We start from the raw sequence: 17,416 nt of genomic DNA, 5'->3' as shown, positions 1-17,416 counted from the left end.
GTGCTCCAGGCCCCTGATCATCTCGGTTGCCCTCTTCTGCACCTTTTCCAGTTCTACAATGTCCTCCTTTAGATGTGGTGACCAGAATTGTACGCAGTACTCCAGGTGTGGCCACACCATAGTTTTGTATAAGGGCCTTATAATATTAGCAGTTTTATTTTCAACCCCCCTCCTAATGATCCCTAGCACGGAATTGGCTCTAGTTGGCTGGCTAGATGGGCCCTGCGGCTGATCCAGCAAGGATGTTCTTATGGGTGGCAACAGCATGCCTCTGCCCCCTGTTCTCTCCATCTCTGTGGGTCAGACCCACTCTGACAAGGCCCACCACTGGTACTAACACATCAGAAGCCTTGCAATAACAAGGGCTTTGTGGAAAGCTAACTGTGTGTGTGTGTGTGTGTGTTTGTGTGTGAGAGAGAGAGTGTTAATGAGCAAGTGGGATAATAACCCCTTGATTAATTACAAGATTGTTTTAGTCTGACATTGATCCTAGGCAAAGTAATAGAAAAGCTCAATTAATAAAGATGTTACGACTAGAATTTTTAATCAACACTCTCAACACCATTTAACGAACAGTTGACGTGATTAAGCAAAAGCAGCTTCTATTATTTTATTTAATCAGATCAGCATTTGGCTGACTGCTAGTTTCTTGCCTCCCCTTCCCAACTCAAGGGTAGTTAGAGAATCTGTGTCCTTAGGGAAAGAGGAAGGACGCAGGCTTCAGATGCAGCCAGCTTGATGAAGCTAAGGAGGTCTAGGACTGGTCAGTGCCTGGATGGGACAGCACCTGGGAACCCCGTGTCCCTTATCTTGAAAAGCAGGGTGTAAATGTAATCGATCTAATCTGTTTGTCTCCTGCCTTTTAACCACAGAGGTTCTCAAAGTGGTTTTTGTTAGAAGTGAGAAATCTGTATTTGTTTTTTGAACTCAACCTACTGTCTCCAGATAATCTCTTGGGCTGAACTTTACCACCAGAGCATACTCTGCTGTGTGAGGACTTTAATGTCTCTCCTCACACCCCTCAACCGTTTCAGCATCTTCTCTCTCTCTCTCTTTCTTAAAGTGGCCTTTCCCTGACTAAGGTAGCCTTCGGAAGTGCCTCAGATCCCACAGTATTTAATTTGGTGTTGGCCAGACTGCTGGTTTCAGCTAATCGGACTGCTCAGCGAGGCTGAGGTGGCCGACACACACAAATCCTTTTAGAGGGATATAAGCAGCTGCTTTATAGTGCTCTTCTGCCACTGGCTTCCCCGAGCGGTGAGAAGTTCCAGGGGTTGCCCACAGCGTGTCTTGGGGTTCTAGTTTCCTTTGGAAGAAGGGTCACTGCAGACTGACAGTGTCATTGTTTAGTTTTGCTTATTTGCACAGGTATGCAGGTTGAGCACTGGGCGGAGAGAGAAGATAACAGGCCATTCTTAGAAGTCAGCAACAGGTGACGTCAGAAAGATCAAGCTCTGCATCCTGAGATGCTGCTGCTGCCTGCCTTGGCTGTTCCATTCCAGGCCCCCTAGAAATCTGCGTGGCTCTGTTCTCACATCCACAGTCCTGGGGGGAGGAAGCGGCAGCTCTCAACTGAGATTCGGGAGCTGCATGTGCTCCCAAGAAGCAGTCTTGTGGATGGGGTGGGTGGGTGGGATGTCAGAAGGGGGACCGGAAAGTGAATGTGTGCTTCAAGTAATCCTGGTAGGTTGGTACAAGCAGCCAACATCAAATCCCAGTTCACCAATGTTTGCCGCTCACTCTGAGCTTCCAGAATTGCTTGAAACACACCATCAACTTCCGTTCCACCTCCTGACATTAACCTGCCCACATGACGGCTTCTCCGGAGTGTGCATGGCTCCCGAATCCTGGCCGGAGCTGCCTCCTCCCGGGTTTGCAGTTGCAAGCACACAGCTTGTGTCTTTCTCCTCCGTCTAGCTTGCCTGTCCTTTCCCTCTTCCTTAACATACACAGACCTGCAGGGGAAGGAGGGAGAGGTAGCCCAGCCCTGCTCCTTTCCCTGAATCTCTGCCAGAAGGAGAGAAAGATGTTCTGCTGCCGTCTCTCTTAGTGGTAGGGGCCATCCAGGATTGTCTGGAATCCCTAGCAAAGCAGTCTCTAAATTCTGGAGGTCTGTATACTTTATACAAATTGAGCAGATTGGTACATATTCTGTTGTTTTGCATAATCCTGACATGTTTCCTGTGTCATGCCATTCTGGTGGTGTTGCTACTCATGGGGCAGGAACACAGAACTATGCAGGGCCCTCCAACACCACCACCCCCATCTCTTTCAGACATCATTCTGAGATATTATCAGCAGGCTTTGACTTGGTACTTTCAAGCATATCTCAACAGTCAGAAAGACTAGACACTTGTTAAAAAACAATGCTGAAACTAATGCCACATCCTGCTCCTTTTCTGCATGCCCATGGAAGTACATAGATCTGTGTGGAGCCATGTAAATCACTGGACACATAAGCTCAGTTTCCTCTCCCCAGAATGGCCGCAGCTTTCTAGGCACTCAGGTCTTGAGCCTTTGCCCGCTGAGATTCTTGGAACCCCTATTGTGCAGTTCCTAGTTAAGGAGAATTCTTGCTTCCATTTGTTATTTCAAAGTTTCTATCCCTCGGGAGTGTTTGAAAACATCGGGGACAGACATTTGCCAAGGCTCAAATCAGAAGGGTGTGATGTTGGACAGAGAGCTTCCAGCCTGATCTTGGGGACAAGTCTTGAAAGGATGGGCTGCGCTGGTACCTGGTAGAGGGTACATTTGTTCTGCTTGGGCTGTGATCCTTTCCCTCAGCTTTCACATCTCCAAGTTACAGTTGTCTTTTGTGGCTGCAAGTTCCTGTTTGTGGTGTTGGGGGAGGTAGTACAGTTGGTGTGGCTCAGCTGTGTTTAGTGTTCCTACCTGCCCGGGCCCCATTTGGACTCTTGCAAAGCTTTGAGATGACCTTGTGGCAGCCTTGAATCACAGGTGCCAGAAGTTGCCATGGAGACCTTCTGCATGCAAAAGAGGTGCTCTGCCCCTTAGTTAAGGGGCCTCGCCTTGCACACAGTCTCACCTGCTTGGTGTGTCTCCTTTTTGCCTTGCAGACATTCAGCCTCCTGAAGGGAAAACCCGTGAGTGCTTGATGTGCATCGTCCAGAGAGACGGCTCCAAAACCATGCTCTGTGCCGAGAGCGAGGATGATGCTGTGTGAGTCACGGGGCCGTGGTGGGTCGGGAAGGTGGAGCTTCCACAGAGCACATCCCCAAACTCCATGGTTGTGCATATGCTCTGAATAAAAATGGTTTCCTACAGTTATGTCTATCTATCTAAAAATACAGAAGTAATAACAACCCCATGCTCTATACAAATTGTGCAGATTGGTACATATTCTGTTGTTTTGCAGAAACAACAGGGGAAGAGAGCTGGTCTTGTGGGGAAGAGAGCTGGTTTTGTGGTAGCAAGCATGACTTGTCCCCTTAGCTAAGCAGGGTCTGCCCTGGTTGCATACGAAGGGGAGACTAGAAGTCTGAGCGCTGTAAGAGATTTCCCTCAGGGGATGGAGCTGCTCTGGGAAGAGCATCTAGGCTCCAAGTTCCTTCCCTGGCATCTCCAAGATAGGGCTGAGAGAGATTCTTGCCTGCAACCTTGGAGAAGCTGCTGCCAGTCTGTGTAGACAATACTGAGCAAGATGGACCATTGGTCTGACTCAGTATATGGCAGCTTCCTGTGTTCCTATGTTCCCATTTCCAGATGGATAATTGAGACCAACACTTTCTCAAAGCCATTCAAAAATGGCATGGCAAGGAGTTGAGGCGGGCCAACCCCTCATTACCTTGTACTTTTTTTACTTCTCTTGATTGTCTTCCTCTGGATCACACTGGCTTTCAGGCTGACTCTCTGAATACAGCCAAATAAAGTGGTGGATACTGAGGTGGTAGAATGCACTGCTTCATACGATAGGTGGGAGATATGTATGTATGTATGTATGTATGTATTGAATTTGTATACCGCCCACTACTGAAGTCTCTTGGCGGTTTGCATTGCTGCCCCCCTCCCTGTGTCAAAAACTCGCTGCAGGCAGACAAACTAGCACACTGTCTCCTCTGCCGCCTCAATTCAGCATCCTACCACCTCATTGGGCTGCATGTGGAGGCCAGGCCTTGTGGAGACGGGTGTTGCCTCTGATGCTTCTTGAGATTTGTGCCCCACAGAGACCTAATAATTGCAGTTCCCTCCACCTGGCCCAGTCTTCTTTGGAGTGCAGGTTTTTGGGACCACCAGTGATCTAGTCGCTGGGGACAGCAGCCCGGGGCCCTGGGTCTCCAGCGGGGACTTCCCACCCCCTTCCCCTGCGCTGAGCCCTGGCTGCCTGCTCCGTCCCCGTGCCAGCCCACTGCTCCATCCCAGTGAGAACAGTTGGCCCCTTTCAGGTGTGGGCCCCTTATCTGTGGGGCCCCTGTTCTTGCTCTGGCCTGGGGCCACATTGGATGGTGTGGCAGGCATGGAGTTGGTCGAGTGCCGTGTGCAGCCCCCAGGAGGGCGCTGCCCAGAAAAGGCAGACCAGCCGCAGATGTGTGCACGCAGCCGTGGGACTGCACATGCAGGTGGTGGGAGGGGCCACCTTCAGTCCGGTTTCCCCACTGAGGACGATGTGGTGCCGCATTTGACTTTATCAAAGCAATCAGGCTGACCACGCAGATGGCAGCCACGCATGCGCAGAGACCATGTGCGTGCTGGCGTCATGCAGGGGCAGCTGGGAGACACCCCGCTGGCACATAATCATAGCTGGGGGGCATCCTGCGATGACAGAAGTGGCAGGGGGAGGGGAAGGACGAGCAGGTATAGACCCACTTTCCTCAGTGTTAAAGGAGCTGTGCAAGCCCTTGGTTTTAAAGGGGTTGTGCTGTGATTCGGATGCCGAATTGTGTTCCGAGCACATCCCTACTCACTTCCAGTTTTGAAACAACTGGGGTGATCAGTCGCTTGGATTTTAAAATGCAAGTTTAACAGATGTAGAATGAGGGTTTCAAGATTATTGCAACTGAAGTTATAGAGTTGGTTTTTTTAAGCAGTGGAGGAGTAGATAAAGTAGGGATTTTATATTCTCCCCCCCCACGAATTCTCCTCTGCAAACACCCCCCCCCCGCTTCTGCATTCTAAAAGGGGGGGGGCAAAGTTGGAACCTTGTGCTTCCTTTGTAATGTTGAGCCTGGCCTGAAGGCATCCTTAGGCAAAGCACTCTGCCTGCCTCTTTAGTTCCACCCTCTGTCAATTAGGATCCATTCTCTATCTCCAAAGGATCATTCTCAGATTGCTGAAGCCCCCCAAAGTGCCCAGAGGATCAACCTTGTGTGTAAGCCAGGTGAGAGGACCACTCAGTTGGCTTTCAAAGAGGATTAGACAGATTCATGGATAACAGGTCAGTCAGTGGCTGCCAGATGTATAACAATCAGTAAACCAGCAGTTGCAAGGGGGCACATCTTCATCTCCTGGTTGTGGGCTCCCCAGAGGCATCTGGTGGGCCACGGTGGGGAAACAGGGTGCTGGACTCGATGGGCTGCCTTGGGCCTGATCCAGCAGGGCTCCTGTTATGTTCTTAGAAGTAGGGCAGGGTGGGAGGATGACATTCTAGCAGAAGGAGCTTGTAGAACTGGGGAAGGTGCAGAAGAGGGCAACCCAGAGGATCAGGGGCCTGGAACACCTTCCTTGTGAGACAAAGCCACAGCATCTGGAGCTTTTTAGTTTGGAAAAGAGGCAATTACGGGGGAAAGTGAAGTTTTTCTCCCTCTCACATCACACTAGAACCAGGGGTCATCCCATGAAATGGATTGCCAGGAAATTTAGGACCAGGAAACGGAAGTACTTTTTCACACAAGGCATCATCAACTTGTGGAATTCTCTGCCACAAGATGCAGTGACAACTAAAAAACTGGATGGCTTCAAGAGGGGTTTGGATAACTTCATGGAGGAGAGGTCTACCAACGGCTACTAGTTGGAGGGCTATAGGCCACCTCCAGCCTCAGAGGCAGGATGCCTGAGTACCAGTTGCGGGGGAGTAACAGCAGGAGAAAGGAGGCCTCAGCTCCTGCCTGTGGGCTTCCAGCAGCATCTGGTGGGCCACTGTGCGAAACAGGATGCTGGACTAGATGGGCCTCCTTGGGCCTGATCCTGCAGGGCTCCTCCTCTTCCTCCTCCTCCTCCTCCTGTTGTTGTTGTTGTTAATAATAATAATAATAATAATAATAATAATAATAATAATAATAACAACAACAACATTTATAAACCACCCCGTCCAGAGGCTCTGGGCAGTGTACAACAACTTTTTTAAAAGACATGAAACCCACAATTATGTTTTTACGAGCCAACCTGAGCAGGGGCGTAACAAGGCTGGAATGGGCCCAGAGACAAAATTTTAAAATGGGCCCCTTGCTCGCTCACACACACACACACACACACACACACACACACACACACACACTCTTCACAATATATTGTCATGTGCCTTGCCTCGGGGGGGCCTCGAGGCGTGGGGGCCCCCAGGCAGCCGCCTCCCCTTGCCTAATAGTAGTTATGCCACTGAAGCTGAGGCTTTCCAGCTGTTGTTGGACTACAATTCCCATCACCCCCAGCTGCAGTCTATTGCAGTTGGGGATGATGAGGGTTGTAGTCCAACAACAGCTGGAAAGCCTCAGGTTGGGCAGTCCTGCATTACAGAATACTTCTAGAGTCCCTCCACAACTGCTTTTTTATCCGCCCTTAGTCCAAATGGCTAAAGGTTTAATCGTTTCTTGTTATGTTGTTTACACTTACTGCTGCTGCTTGAATGCCTCGGGGAGCCCCTTTTGTGCACTAACTGGTTTCCTTCAGGGATGTGGCAACTTTAGAAAAATTTCCACCTGCTTCTGTCAGGTTTGTGTGTACGCAGGAGTTCAAGGGCTTTTCCACGCCCCTCGCAACAGCCTGGTAAAATACTCTAGCTTGGAGCTGAATGTAATCTGTGAGGTGGAGGTGGGAGAGAGAGAGAGAGCCTCCTGAACTCAAGACAAGTGTCATGCCTCCCCTGCTGTGGTTAGGATATTGAACTAGGTCCAGGGAGACTCGAGTTCAAATCCCTGTCCAGCTATGAAACGCACTGGTGACTCAGGGCCAGTTAGTTATCTCTTAGCCTAACCTACCTCACAGGGTTGCTGTGAAGAGAAAGATCATGTACACTACTATGGGCTCCTTGGAGGAAGAGTGGAATATAAATGTAAAATATATAATAACTTGAAAGAAAAGCACTTTTCACAAACTCAGAATGCTTTTCTTTTTATTATAATAACTAGTGTTTTTAAGCCCGTTATAATAACGGGCTCTAGTGGGGGGGGGGAATGCTAGTTTGCTCCTTCTCCTCCCAGTTGCTACTTCCTTCCTCCCAGTTGCTAGGACGGAGTCCCGTCGCCTGAGACCCTCAACAGCAGCCACAGGAGCAGCAGCCAGATAGGTGGCTGCAAGTTGGTTTTGGGCCGGAGGGGCTTCTCCTCGGCCGTCCCGCCCGCCCGGCGGCGGCTGCTTCTCCTCAGCTGGCTCGCTTCTCCTCGGCCGGCTTCTCCTTGGCCTTGCCAACATGGCCGCCTGTGTCTGGGCGGCCGTATCTTTTTCGGCGGTTCTGAGCATGCGTTCCGTGCATGCTCAGAACCACCGAAAAAGACACGGGCAGCATGAACGCACACCCAAGCCTTTTATTATACACAAAGAGCAGTTCCCCATAAGCTGACCTCCATTTATATTTCGGATGGGAGTGTTAATGAGAAATGAACCATTTCAGAATCCAAAGATGTGGAACAGAGTTTGCCTTTCTGAAATGCATTTTGCCCCTTCTGTGCTCCCCCCTGCACCCCAAGTATTTTTCTGTTCTGGTGCTGCCACTGAGTTGCGTGTCTTTGGTTTGTGGGACATTTGCATGCTCTCCCTCTGGGGTGTGACCAAAGGCTATGGGTTATCTCTTAGCTGCCCTAGCAGAGCTGCTCAGATGGATAATTAAAGATGATTTGCATGCATCAAGTGACATGGAGGTCGCAGCAGGGCCTCTGCACCCAGCTAAGCTGGGGTCATTTTCTGTGGTGGCTGATGGCAGGGAGGTGGTGCTCCAGTGTGGAATCCTATTAGGAAAATCCCTTGCCGGGTGCTACTCTCTTGATGACTCTTACAGAGTCCTGCCAGGTGCGTCATTAGTCAGGAAGTGGGAACATTGAAGGGTGATGCATGTTTACAGGCAGTGCCCACACGGAAAGAAAATCTTTTCTCTCCTGGCTTGGTGTGTGATTTGGGGGGCCATTTTGCAGAAGTGTACAATGGGGTATACAGTTCAGGTCACTTCCCATGTTTACTCATCTTCCTCCTCATGTGCTCCCCTAACATTTTTCTTTGCTGCCTTAAAAGTATGGACTGTGTTGCTCCAGCAAATGCTGATCATGTAATGATTGCTGCGCTGGAAGAGGTGTTTACCCTTCCCCAGTCCACTCGGGGGCCTTGATTGCAGTCCCTGGCAATCTGTACCTCAGACAGGGGTTACATCTTAGACCATGGTGGGTCCTGGAGTCTGCAGTTCAAAAGTCATGCCTGCAGCTCATGAAAAAATGTGCCTGTTTTTTAAAATTCTTATTGGATAATCCCACCCACCCCACTGAACTGAAAGTCCAGGAAAGAACCATGTGGGAGGATCTGGTAGATCATACAAGTTGTTTGTGCATAAGGTCCCAGGTTCAGCACAGCGCTGATCGTTAGGCACCTATAACATCCTTCGTACACAACACTCCTCCTGTCCCCAGAGCAGGTTTTTTAAATGTTTCATCATTTCCCGGTAAGAACGAAGGACGAATGCATAAATGGGTAAATGAACATGGGGCACTTCAAAAAGTAAAAAAGACCAGCACAGCAGCCCCTATGAGGCCACAGGGTGGGGCCAACCTTCAGTGATGGAGCATCTGCTTTGCACGTAGAAGGTTCCTGACAGCATCTCCGGGAAGGGCTAGGAGAGACTCCTGCCTGCAACTGTGGAGAACCACCGCCAGTCAGTGTAGACAATACTGAGCTAGCTGGATCAAGGGTCTGACTTGTTATGAGGCAGTTCCTGTGCCTGTCTTTCAAATGGTAAAGCTGGGCTGTCGATGCAGATGGATCTTGCTGTGGCTCCTAATATTCACTCTGAGCTGGATCACACAGCCTAGGAAGACGTACAGAGACAGGGTCTTGCTGATCGAATTGGGTACCTTGTTACTGGGCAGAATAGCTGCCTTTCTTTCAGCCTGGTGGTTCAACTGAGTTGAGAGAAGTAAACAAGCTCCCAAGTCTGCACAGTTATGCAGCAACACAGTTATGCAGGAGTGGGCTGGCTTTCTGCTTGGTCCCTCTCTCCAAGCAGCAGGGGAAACGGCTCCAGTATCCGGAGGACCAGTTATGTTGGGCTCTGGTGCCTAAAAGAGCCTGCTGAAACGGGTAGATTCCAGAAGGGTTTGTGAGAGTGGGAGGAAACGTAACTGGCCTTGCCAAGTAAAGCCCATTGTGATTAGAATTACAGAAGTTAGTGTACATGCTATGCTATTTGCACCTAGCGGCTTGAGTATATTCATGCAAGCTCGGCATTCAGGACTGAGGCCAGATTGCCGCATCCTGAGAACCCCTGCTTGCATTTTTCAGAAGTAAGAGTCCGTAGGGCCATAAAGATAGATTTGAAAGTGTGTGGAGAAGGTCCCCAATTCAATCCCTAGGTATCTGAATTCCTAGAGAGTTGCTGCTAGTCACAGCAAACACTTAGCTAGATGGACCAATGGTCTGACTCTGTGTGAGACTGCTTCATGGGCTCAGTGATATGGATAGCGTGTACCTTGCTTAGATGGTAGCACTTGGCTGTACAAAACGGATTCTGCTTTCTTGGTGCAGAGTAGCCCAATACATAAAGGGCAATGGTGGCACACATACGTGCACATCTGTGTGTTTTCATACACAAACATGGAAAGAGCTCTTTCCTTCCTGCCTGGGCGTACATCTGCTAGGCCACTGATGGAAGCAAGATGTTGGACTAGAGAGGCCTTTGGTCTGATCCAGCAGGGCTTTTCTTAAGGAGGGGAGGTCTACTGATGGCTCGTCACTAAACTGAAATGGAACCTCCATGTTGAGATGCAGTGTACCCCTCAAAACAGTTGCTGGGGAGCAGCAACAGCCAGAGAATGCTGCTGTCTTTGTTGGATGCATCTTTCTGACCACTCTTGGAAACCAGTTCCCTGGAAGAACACCCTTAAATCCTGTGAACCTACTTTCAACTGATTTTGTATGTATGTTGCATCTGTCAAATTGGAGGCTGAAGCAGATTCAGAAAGATTAAGAAAGTGAGCTTAGAGATGGAATAAGGGCAGAGGGCTCATATCTTTGGTATGCAGAGAAGGGACAGAGATTCTTGGAAAAAATATAGGGAACTGTGAATGATCCGAGATAGGGTTGGTTCACGTGTGCACATATCAAATGGTGACTTGTATGTATCATGCATCATGCAAGCTATAATGGATCAAATACTATCAGTGGTGTAGATTAGAACACCACTGAGAGTTCCAAGAGAATTAACTGGGTCCAAGTTCCCCTTGTCTGTCTCCTAGTGTAGTTCATCCCCCAGGGTAACCGGCCATTTCCATTCCCAAACTAGGCCTGAAACTTGACAAAGATCTAAGGAAGGGAAGGGAACTTGGGAACTTCTGCATGCAAGCAAGCAGGTGCTCTTCCCAGAGCAGCCCCATCCCCTAAGGGGAATATCTTATGGTGCTCAAACATGTTGTCTCCCATTCAAATGCAAAGCAGGACAGACCCTGCTTAGCAAAGGGGACAATTCATGCTTAATGCCACAAGACCAGCTCTCCTCCAGTGACTACAAGTTTGAGAACCCCTGACATAGGTAATTGGTTTCATCCAGAAATCCCTGGGGTTGTATGACCAACTATTCCCTCTATTGCCTTGCCCAAGAATGGTGACATTGAGACTGATCAGTGATGATCAAGATCCAGAGAGTCCAAAGGTGGTTCCTTGAATAATCTCACGATGGTTGTCTTCAAGGGGTAAGGGCAAGCTTCTCCCCAAACAAGTCTACTGTTTTTCAGTTCAAATGTTGTAAGGAGTATTTAAAAAACAAGATAATCCTAATTAAATACACAAATCAAAAGTTCCTCCCACTTTCAGTAGCTGGTGGGAGAGGAACTTGAGGCAGTAGGTGGGCACTAGACAAAATAATCTAATTATCTTGGCATCGTTTTGCTTACATGCTGCTGTTCTGGTTTTGTTCACAGAGCTTGGAAGATGGCAATTCTGGAGGCAAAGGCGACCCAGGTGAGCCTTCTATACATCGCTTTTGTGGGATAGATCTGATCAGGGGGGCTGTTCAAAGGGCAGGAAGGGCTTCCTATTGGATGGTTTGATAGTAAACCATTCCTTCCCTTTCAGATGCTCCATACAGGCTAGAATTCTGCACACCTGCAATTTTGCTAGTTTCTAGTCCTCATTGCTATCAAGAATAATAGAGGGTGATACAGAGCGCCTTGGAACTTGAGAAAAGTTCAGCTGCATCATAATCCTGGGTTAGGATGCAAAATGAGGGTTGTCTTGAGCATGATTCTGTGCATGGCTTTCTGGATTTTAAGTGAAGGAGCCTTGGGTGGAGAGGAAATCCTTGATTGGGTGCCAGGGTTTACTGGTGAGGTCTCACTAACTAGGTTGGAAAACATGAACTTTGGCTCAGTTCTGCAGGCAGAAATAACACAGTGTCCCCTTCTTGCTGCATGGAAATGAGGATGAAAAGGGAAGGCCCTTTGGCTCCGTGCCCCTCCCCAGCTAGATGGGGTGGCAGACTTTGAAAGAATGGTGTCTCCCCAAAAGACATATGACTGCTTCGTTTCCTCTTCGCTCCCACCCTGTCCCTACCCCTTTTCTCTTGACTGCAAGTTTGTTGCTGCAGATGGCTCTTAGTGAAAGCATCTTATTTAATAGCATCATTTAAAAAAAAAAAAAAGGTGTGCATTTTCAGCATGACCATAAATAAAAAGGAGGTCGGGGAAGATAATAATTTGTGCTTGTTGTCTTGGAGACGCAATATCGGGGGTGCAAAAAACGGGCAGAAACATTAAAGTCCAGTTTTGCAAAATAACCGAGGTGGTGGTGGTGGGATGGATAATCTTTAGAAGGCATAATAAATCAAATAATCTTTTAAATGGAAAATTCAGAAACCAGCGATGAGCCTGGTGGGTCTCCCTCTGAGCGTCTCCCTTCCTCCTGTTCTTCTTCTTCCACACCTCTGTGCCACCAATCTTCTTTATAGATATATTTCTATTATTATTATTATTATTTTACACAGTCAGACAGGTGTTATTGACTGGTTTGTTTTATCCAGACAGCGAGTCCTTCCCAAGGACCTGGGATGCCAGAATTTTATTGTCAATGTTGTTGCTGTTATAGATATTGTCGCAGAATATAGGCTGTTCCCAGTAAAGCTGCTTTTTGTAATTGGCTGGTGGTGATTTCTGTGGCCCCTATGGTGCTGAGGTGCTCTTCAAGGTCTTTTGGAACTGTACCCAGGGCGCCAATGACCACTGGGATTATTTGGGTCTTTTTCTGCCACAGCCTTTCAATTTCAATTTGTAGATCTTTGTATCTGGTGATTTTTTTCTGTTTCTTTTTCTTCTATTCTGCTATCCCCTGGTATTGCTATGTTGATTATTTTCACTTGTTTTTCTTTCTTCTCGACTACAGTTATAACTGGTGTATTGTGTGGCAGATGTTTGTCTGTTTGTAGTCGGAAGTCCCATAATATTTTTACATCTACATTTTCTTCAACTTTTTCAATTTTATGGTCCCACCAATTTTTGGCTACAGGTAGCTTGTATTTTTTGCAGATGTTCCAGTGTATCATCCCTGTTACCTTGTCATGCCTTTGTTTGTAGTCAGTCTGTGCGATCTTCTTACAACAGCTGATTAGGTGGTCCACTGTTTCATCTGCTTCTTTACAAAGGCGGCACTTGCTGTTTGTTGTGGATTTTTCGACATTTGCTCTTATTGCATTTGTTCTTAGTGCCTGTTCTTGTGCAGCCAGTATTAAACCCTCTATTTCTTTCTTCAAGTTGCCATTATTATTATTATTATTATTATTATTATTATTATTATTACATTTATATCTTGCTCTTCCTCCAAGGAGCCCAGAGCTGTGTACTACATACTTAAGTTTCTCTTTCACAACAACCTTGTGAAGTAGGTTAGGCTGAGAGAGAAGTGACTGGCCCAGAGTCACCCAGCTAGTATCATGGCTGAATGGGGATTTGAACTCGGGTCTCCCCGGTCCTAGTCCAGCACTCTAACCACTATACCACACTGGCTCTTAGGCATCCCCGCTGTTAATCCCATATGTGGCATCTCTCGCGAGAGTTCACGAGCAGTTGCTCATGATGGAGAGCAACGGGGATGGATGGGAAATGGTGGTGGTAGTGGCAGGCCGGCCGGCAAGGAAACAAAATGGTGGCGAACGGTGGCATCTGGCTGGCCAGTGGGTGGAGGAAGAGGGCTGGGTGGGTGGCAGCAATGGGCAGGCGAGGGAAGCACTGGCGGGGGGGGAATGGCAGCAGAGGCTGCCTGGCTGGCGGGGGGGGAGAAGATGGCGGTGGGGGGGTGGCATTGGCGAACTAGCGGTGCACCCGGTTCAGCTAGTATCCTTTAAGTCCTTTGTTTCCCTCCAGTATTTCCACCCCTTATCAAAAATAGGCATCCCAAGCTGCTATTTGCCACAGAGAGCAAATTGCCAAGGTCACGGGGTTCTCTAACCTGTGTTGCCAGATGTTATTGGACTACAGCTCCCATCATTCCATAGGAAACCCTGGGGTGTAGCTACCATTGAACAAAGGGGGATAAATGCCCCTGGCCTCCTGAGACGGTGGGGGGTGGGCTGCCAGCTGGGTGACAACTGGCTCTTTGCTTCCCCCCTTGCACCCCTCTGAAGAAGCAGAGGAAGGAGGTCCATCTTAACCTTTTCTCCCAGGGCCCACTCCAACCTTTCAATGCCCTTGTGCCTCAAGATTTTCTCCGTTTCCTTCTCAGCAACTAGTAGATTGGTGGGGGTTGGGTGGGTTTAAGTCAGGGAATTGGTGAGGGGGCAGAGAATTAGCTCCCCTCCCTCAGGCCCGGATCCAGATCTTTTCCTTGTGGTATTGCTTTTTGAAAAAGCTACTCTGAGGTCTTGTCATGGAATTCCCGTGCCTAGCTGTGCCCTAAGAAGATTCTTGGGGTGCCTTTTAATGCGGCCTGAAGGGGCGAGGTGGGCGGTTCTGTGTGTGTCAGACTAGAGGGCCAAGCCCCCAACATCATGTCTGTGAGGCTTTAGTCGAGAATCGGCCAACTCGTTTCCCTCTAGATGCTGTTCTATTTTTAACGAAGCCTCTTTCCAATTTCCGGGCCTGGCAGTTACAGATCAATAAATGCAATCTGGCTGCAGATTGATCACTCAGATGTAGCCAAAGTGCCTCGAGTATTGGTGGTGATACAAAAAAACCAAAGACCTGAAGTCAAATACTTGACTGGGTCTTTTGAATGGGTGCAGGAAATGCAACCCTCCCCAGTTTTCTGCACGCCATCCCATCATCAACAGCACACAGCTCTTCATATCATTGGGCACTGTGTGATCTTTATCCCGAATCTCTCCTGCCTTCTCAGCATCATGCAGCTGTGCTTACAACATTGAACTTTCCCCCAAACTGATGTTATTCTTCCCTCTCAGCAGTTGCCCTGATTTGTCCACTTTCTGGGACTGAACCCCTCCTCTCCCAAGAGTGTGTTTGAACATTCTGTGACACAAGAGCAGCTCAGCCAATGGCTCTCAGGGTGGTTGGGAAGGTTGTGCTCACACATGAGTGACCTATGGTACTTGGCTGTATCATATGCTCAGAGCCCACTGGGAGATTTTGTAGGGTAGGTAGGTGTCTCTACAGTTGGTAGAGAACTCCACTTTCACAGAAAAGTAAGAGGAGGTTATAATGAATCCTCCATGTCTTGCAGAGTGTTCCTTCTAACATGGAATCCTAGATGTTGTTGACTACAACTCCCATAATTCCCAGCCAAAGGCCATCACAGCTGGGTATGCTGGGAGTTGTAAACATACAACATCTGGAATTTCCTGTTAGAGGCAATGCTGGTCCTGCTGTCCCCACCCTGGTGTGAATAAAAGTTGCACACGGCTCAGCTGAGCAGAGCTGGCTGTTGAGGCCACTGAATGGAATGCTTGCTTCCCTTCAATCCAACACAAACCACTGCGGTGGGTTCAGGACCTCCTCTGTCCTTCCCTCAACCCATCAGAAAGCCTGTAGTGTCTTGGGTTCCGGAAAAGATTGCAGCTGGCTCCACTCATCCTGTGTGCTGAAGACAGTCACAACACCTTGTGATCGCTCTTGGGCTAAAATAGGGGCTAGCAGGGTCAGCCTCTCTCCAGCCAAAAGCCATTATTGGGGGTGGGGGGGGCTCACTTCCCTTGGGCTCTTCTGAGCTATTGTTCCTCAGTGGTAGAGTGTTTCTGGACAGAGAGGTTCCATTGAGTGGTTATTTATTTATCTATCATACATTTATACCACCTGATATGTTTATCTCTAGGCAGCGATAACTAATAAGCCAGTTAGACCTCCTCTATGAATCTGCCAAATCTTGTAAAGCCATCTAAGTTAATGGCCTTCAGCATGTCTTGGGGCAATCGATTCCATTAATTAATTTTGCATGATCTGGAGAAAGGGTTCCTGTAGTTTTTCCTGAATCTCCTGCCACATGGTTTCATGGGATGAGGCCAGGTTCTAGTACTGTGCTGGAGGAAGAAACTCTAAAGGAGCAGTTAAAATAAAGAAGAAACAACTTCACAGATTAAATTCCTTTTTTTAAAAAATTAACATTTTTTATATCCCGTTCTTCCTCTAAGGAGCCCGGAGCTGTGTACTACATACTTGAGCCAGCGTGGTGTAGTGGTTAGAGTGCTGGACCAGGACCGGGGAGACCCGAGTTCAAATCCCCATTCAGCCATGAAAACTAGCTGGGTGACTCTGGGCCAGTCATTTCTCTCTCAGCCTAACCTACTTCACAGGGTTGTTGTGAAAGAGAAACTCAAGTATGTAGTACACCGCTCTGGGCTCCTTGGAGGAAGAACGGGATATAAATGTAATAATAATAATAATAATAATAGTACTTAGTTTCTGTTCACAACAACCCTGTGAAGTAGGTTAGGCTGAGAGAGAGGTGACTGGCCCAGAGTCACCCAGCAAGTCTCATGGCTGAATGGGGAGTTGAACCTGGGTCTCCCTGGTCCTAGTCCAGCACTACACCATGCTGGCTCAATTCACGTACAGTAGAATACTTCTTATCTCTACCCTGCATTTGAAGAAGCCTGTACCCAGATTCCTTTTTTAAATAAGGCTTGTATAGTTATGCACACAAAAATGTGTCTGTGTGTCCAGACATCGGTATGCACATAAGGTGTAATGTCTGAGCAGGGCTAGACCAGAAACATGTTCATTCTGGAGCCAAACATCAGCGAAAGCAGGGATTCCCAGCATGGGGTACTGGTACTACTAGGGATCGCTTAAGGGCGCCCAGGAGGTTGGGAACTCCTGCGTGAAAGCAAATAGGTTTTTGTAGCTCACCAAGAGGCGAGGACTGAGCCAAATGCCCACAGCCCTCTCTTGCTGCCTGACCCTCAGCAGCTGGGGTTCAGAGATACATTTCATAGTTATCTGTTGCATTTCCTCTTTCCCGCACCTCCTTCCTTCCTTGCCTTCATCTAAACCAGTGTTTCTCAAACTTTTTGGAGTCAAGGACCGCTAAATTCTTCGTGCAGAGTTTCAAGGACCGCTACATTCTTCATGTCCAGTTTCCCGGACCAGCAGTTAGTAAAGGGGTTTCAAGTCTGTCTGTCTATCTATCTATCTATCTATCTATCTATCTATCTGTCTGTCTGTCTGTCTGTCTATCTATCAGACTTCTATACTGCCCAAAACTTGCATCTCTGGGCAGTTTAGAATGAAAATAATATAAGCATTAAAATAATTAAATTTGGAATCTTTTGCAAACATGGAATATTAGGGGTTCTTAACCTTGGGTCCCTCAGTTAAACTCCCATAACCCCCAGCAACAATGGCATTTGGCCATTATGGCTGGGGATTATGGGAGTAGAAGTCCACCAACGTCTGGGTACCCAAGGTTGAGAACCCCTGAATCTAAAAGCCTGGGTGAACAAATTTGTCTCCAGTATGTCTGGAGTGGAGGTGCTTGTGATTACTCAGTGGAGAGGGGATGTTGGGCCATTAGAAAAATTCAAAAGCTACATGGGGCCAATGAAAACAACATACAAGCAAGCCCCACTGATGCAAGAGGGAAACAGCGTTCCCGCTCAAGGCGCCTCGATCAC

General features: G+C 48.2%; 1 protein-coding gene across 3 annotated transcripts in view; it reads left to right on the top strand.

Annotated features, from left to right (window-relative positions):
- PLEKHB1 (pleckstrin homology domain containing B1) overlaps window positions 1-17,416 on the top strand; it is a 48,919-nt gene that overhangs the window by 18,766 nt on the left and 12,737 nt on the right. For all 3 annotated transcript variants that reach the window (XM_053310004.1, XM_053310005.1, XM_053310003.1), the window contains 2 exons: window positions 3,078-3,180; window positions 11,286-11,325. In XM_053310004.1, coding sequence (XP_053165979.1) covers window positions 3,078-3,180; window positions 11,286-11,325 — 143 coding nt within the window. The remainder of the gene's footprint in view (window positions 1-3,077; window positions 3,181-11,285; window positions 11,326-17,416) is intronic.

This window comes from Hemicordylus capensis, chromosome 3 (genome assembly GCF_027244095.1).
Source record: "Hemicordylus capensis ecotype Gifberg chromosome 3, rHemCap1.1.pri, whole genome shotgun sequence".
Classification (NCBI taxonomy): Eukaryota; Metazoa; Chordata; class Lepidosauria; order Squamata; family Cordylidae; genus Hemicordylus; species Hemicordylus capensis.
This window is presented reverse-complemented; position numbering and strand designations above follow the sequence as displayed.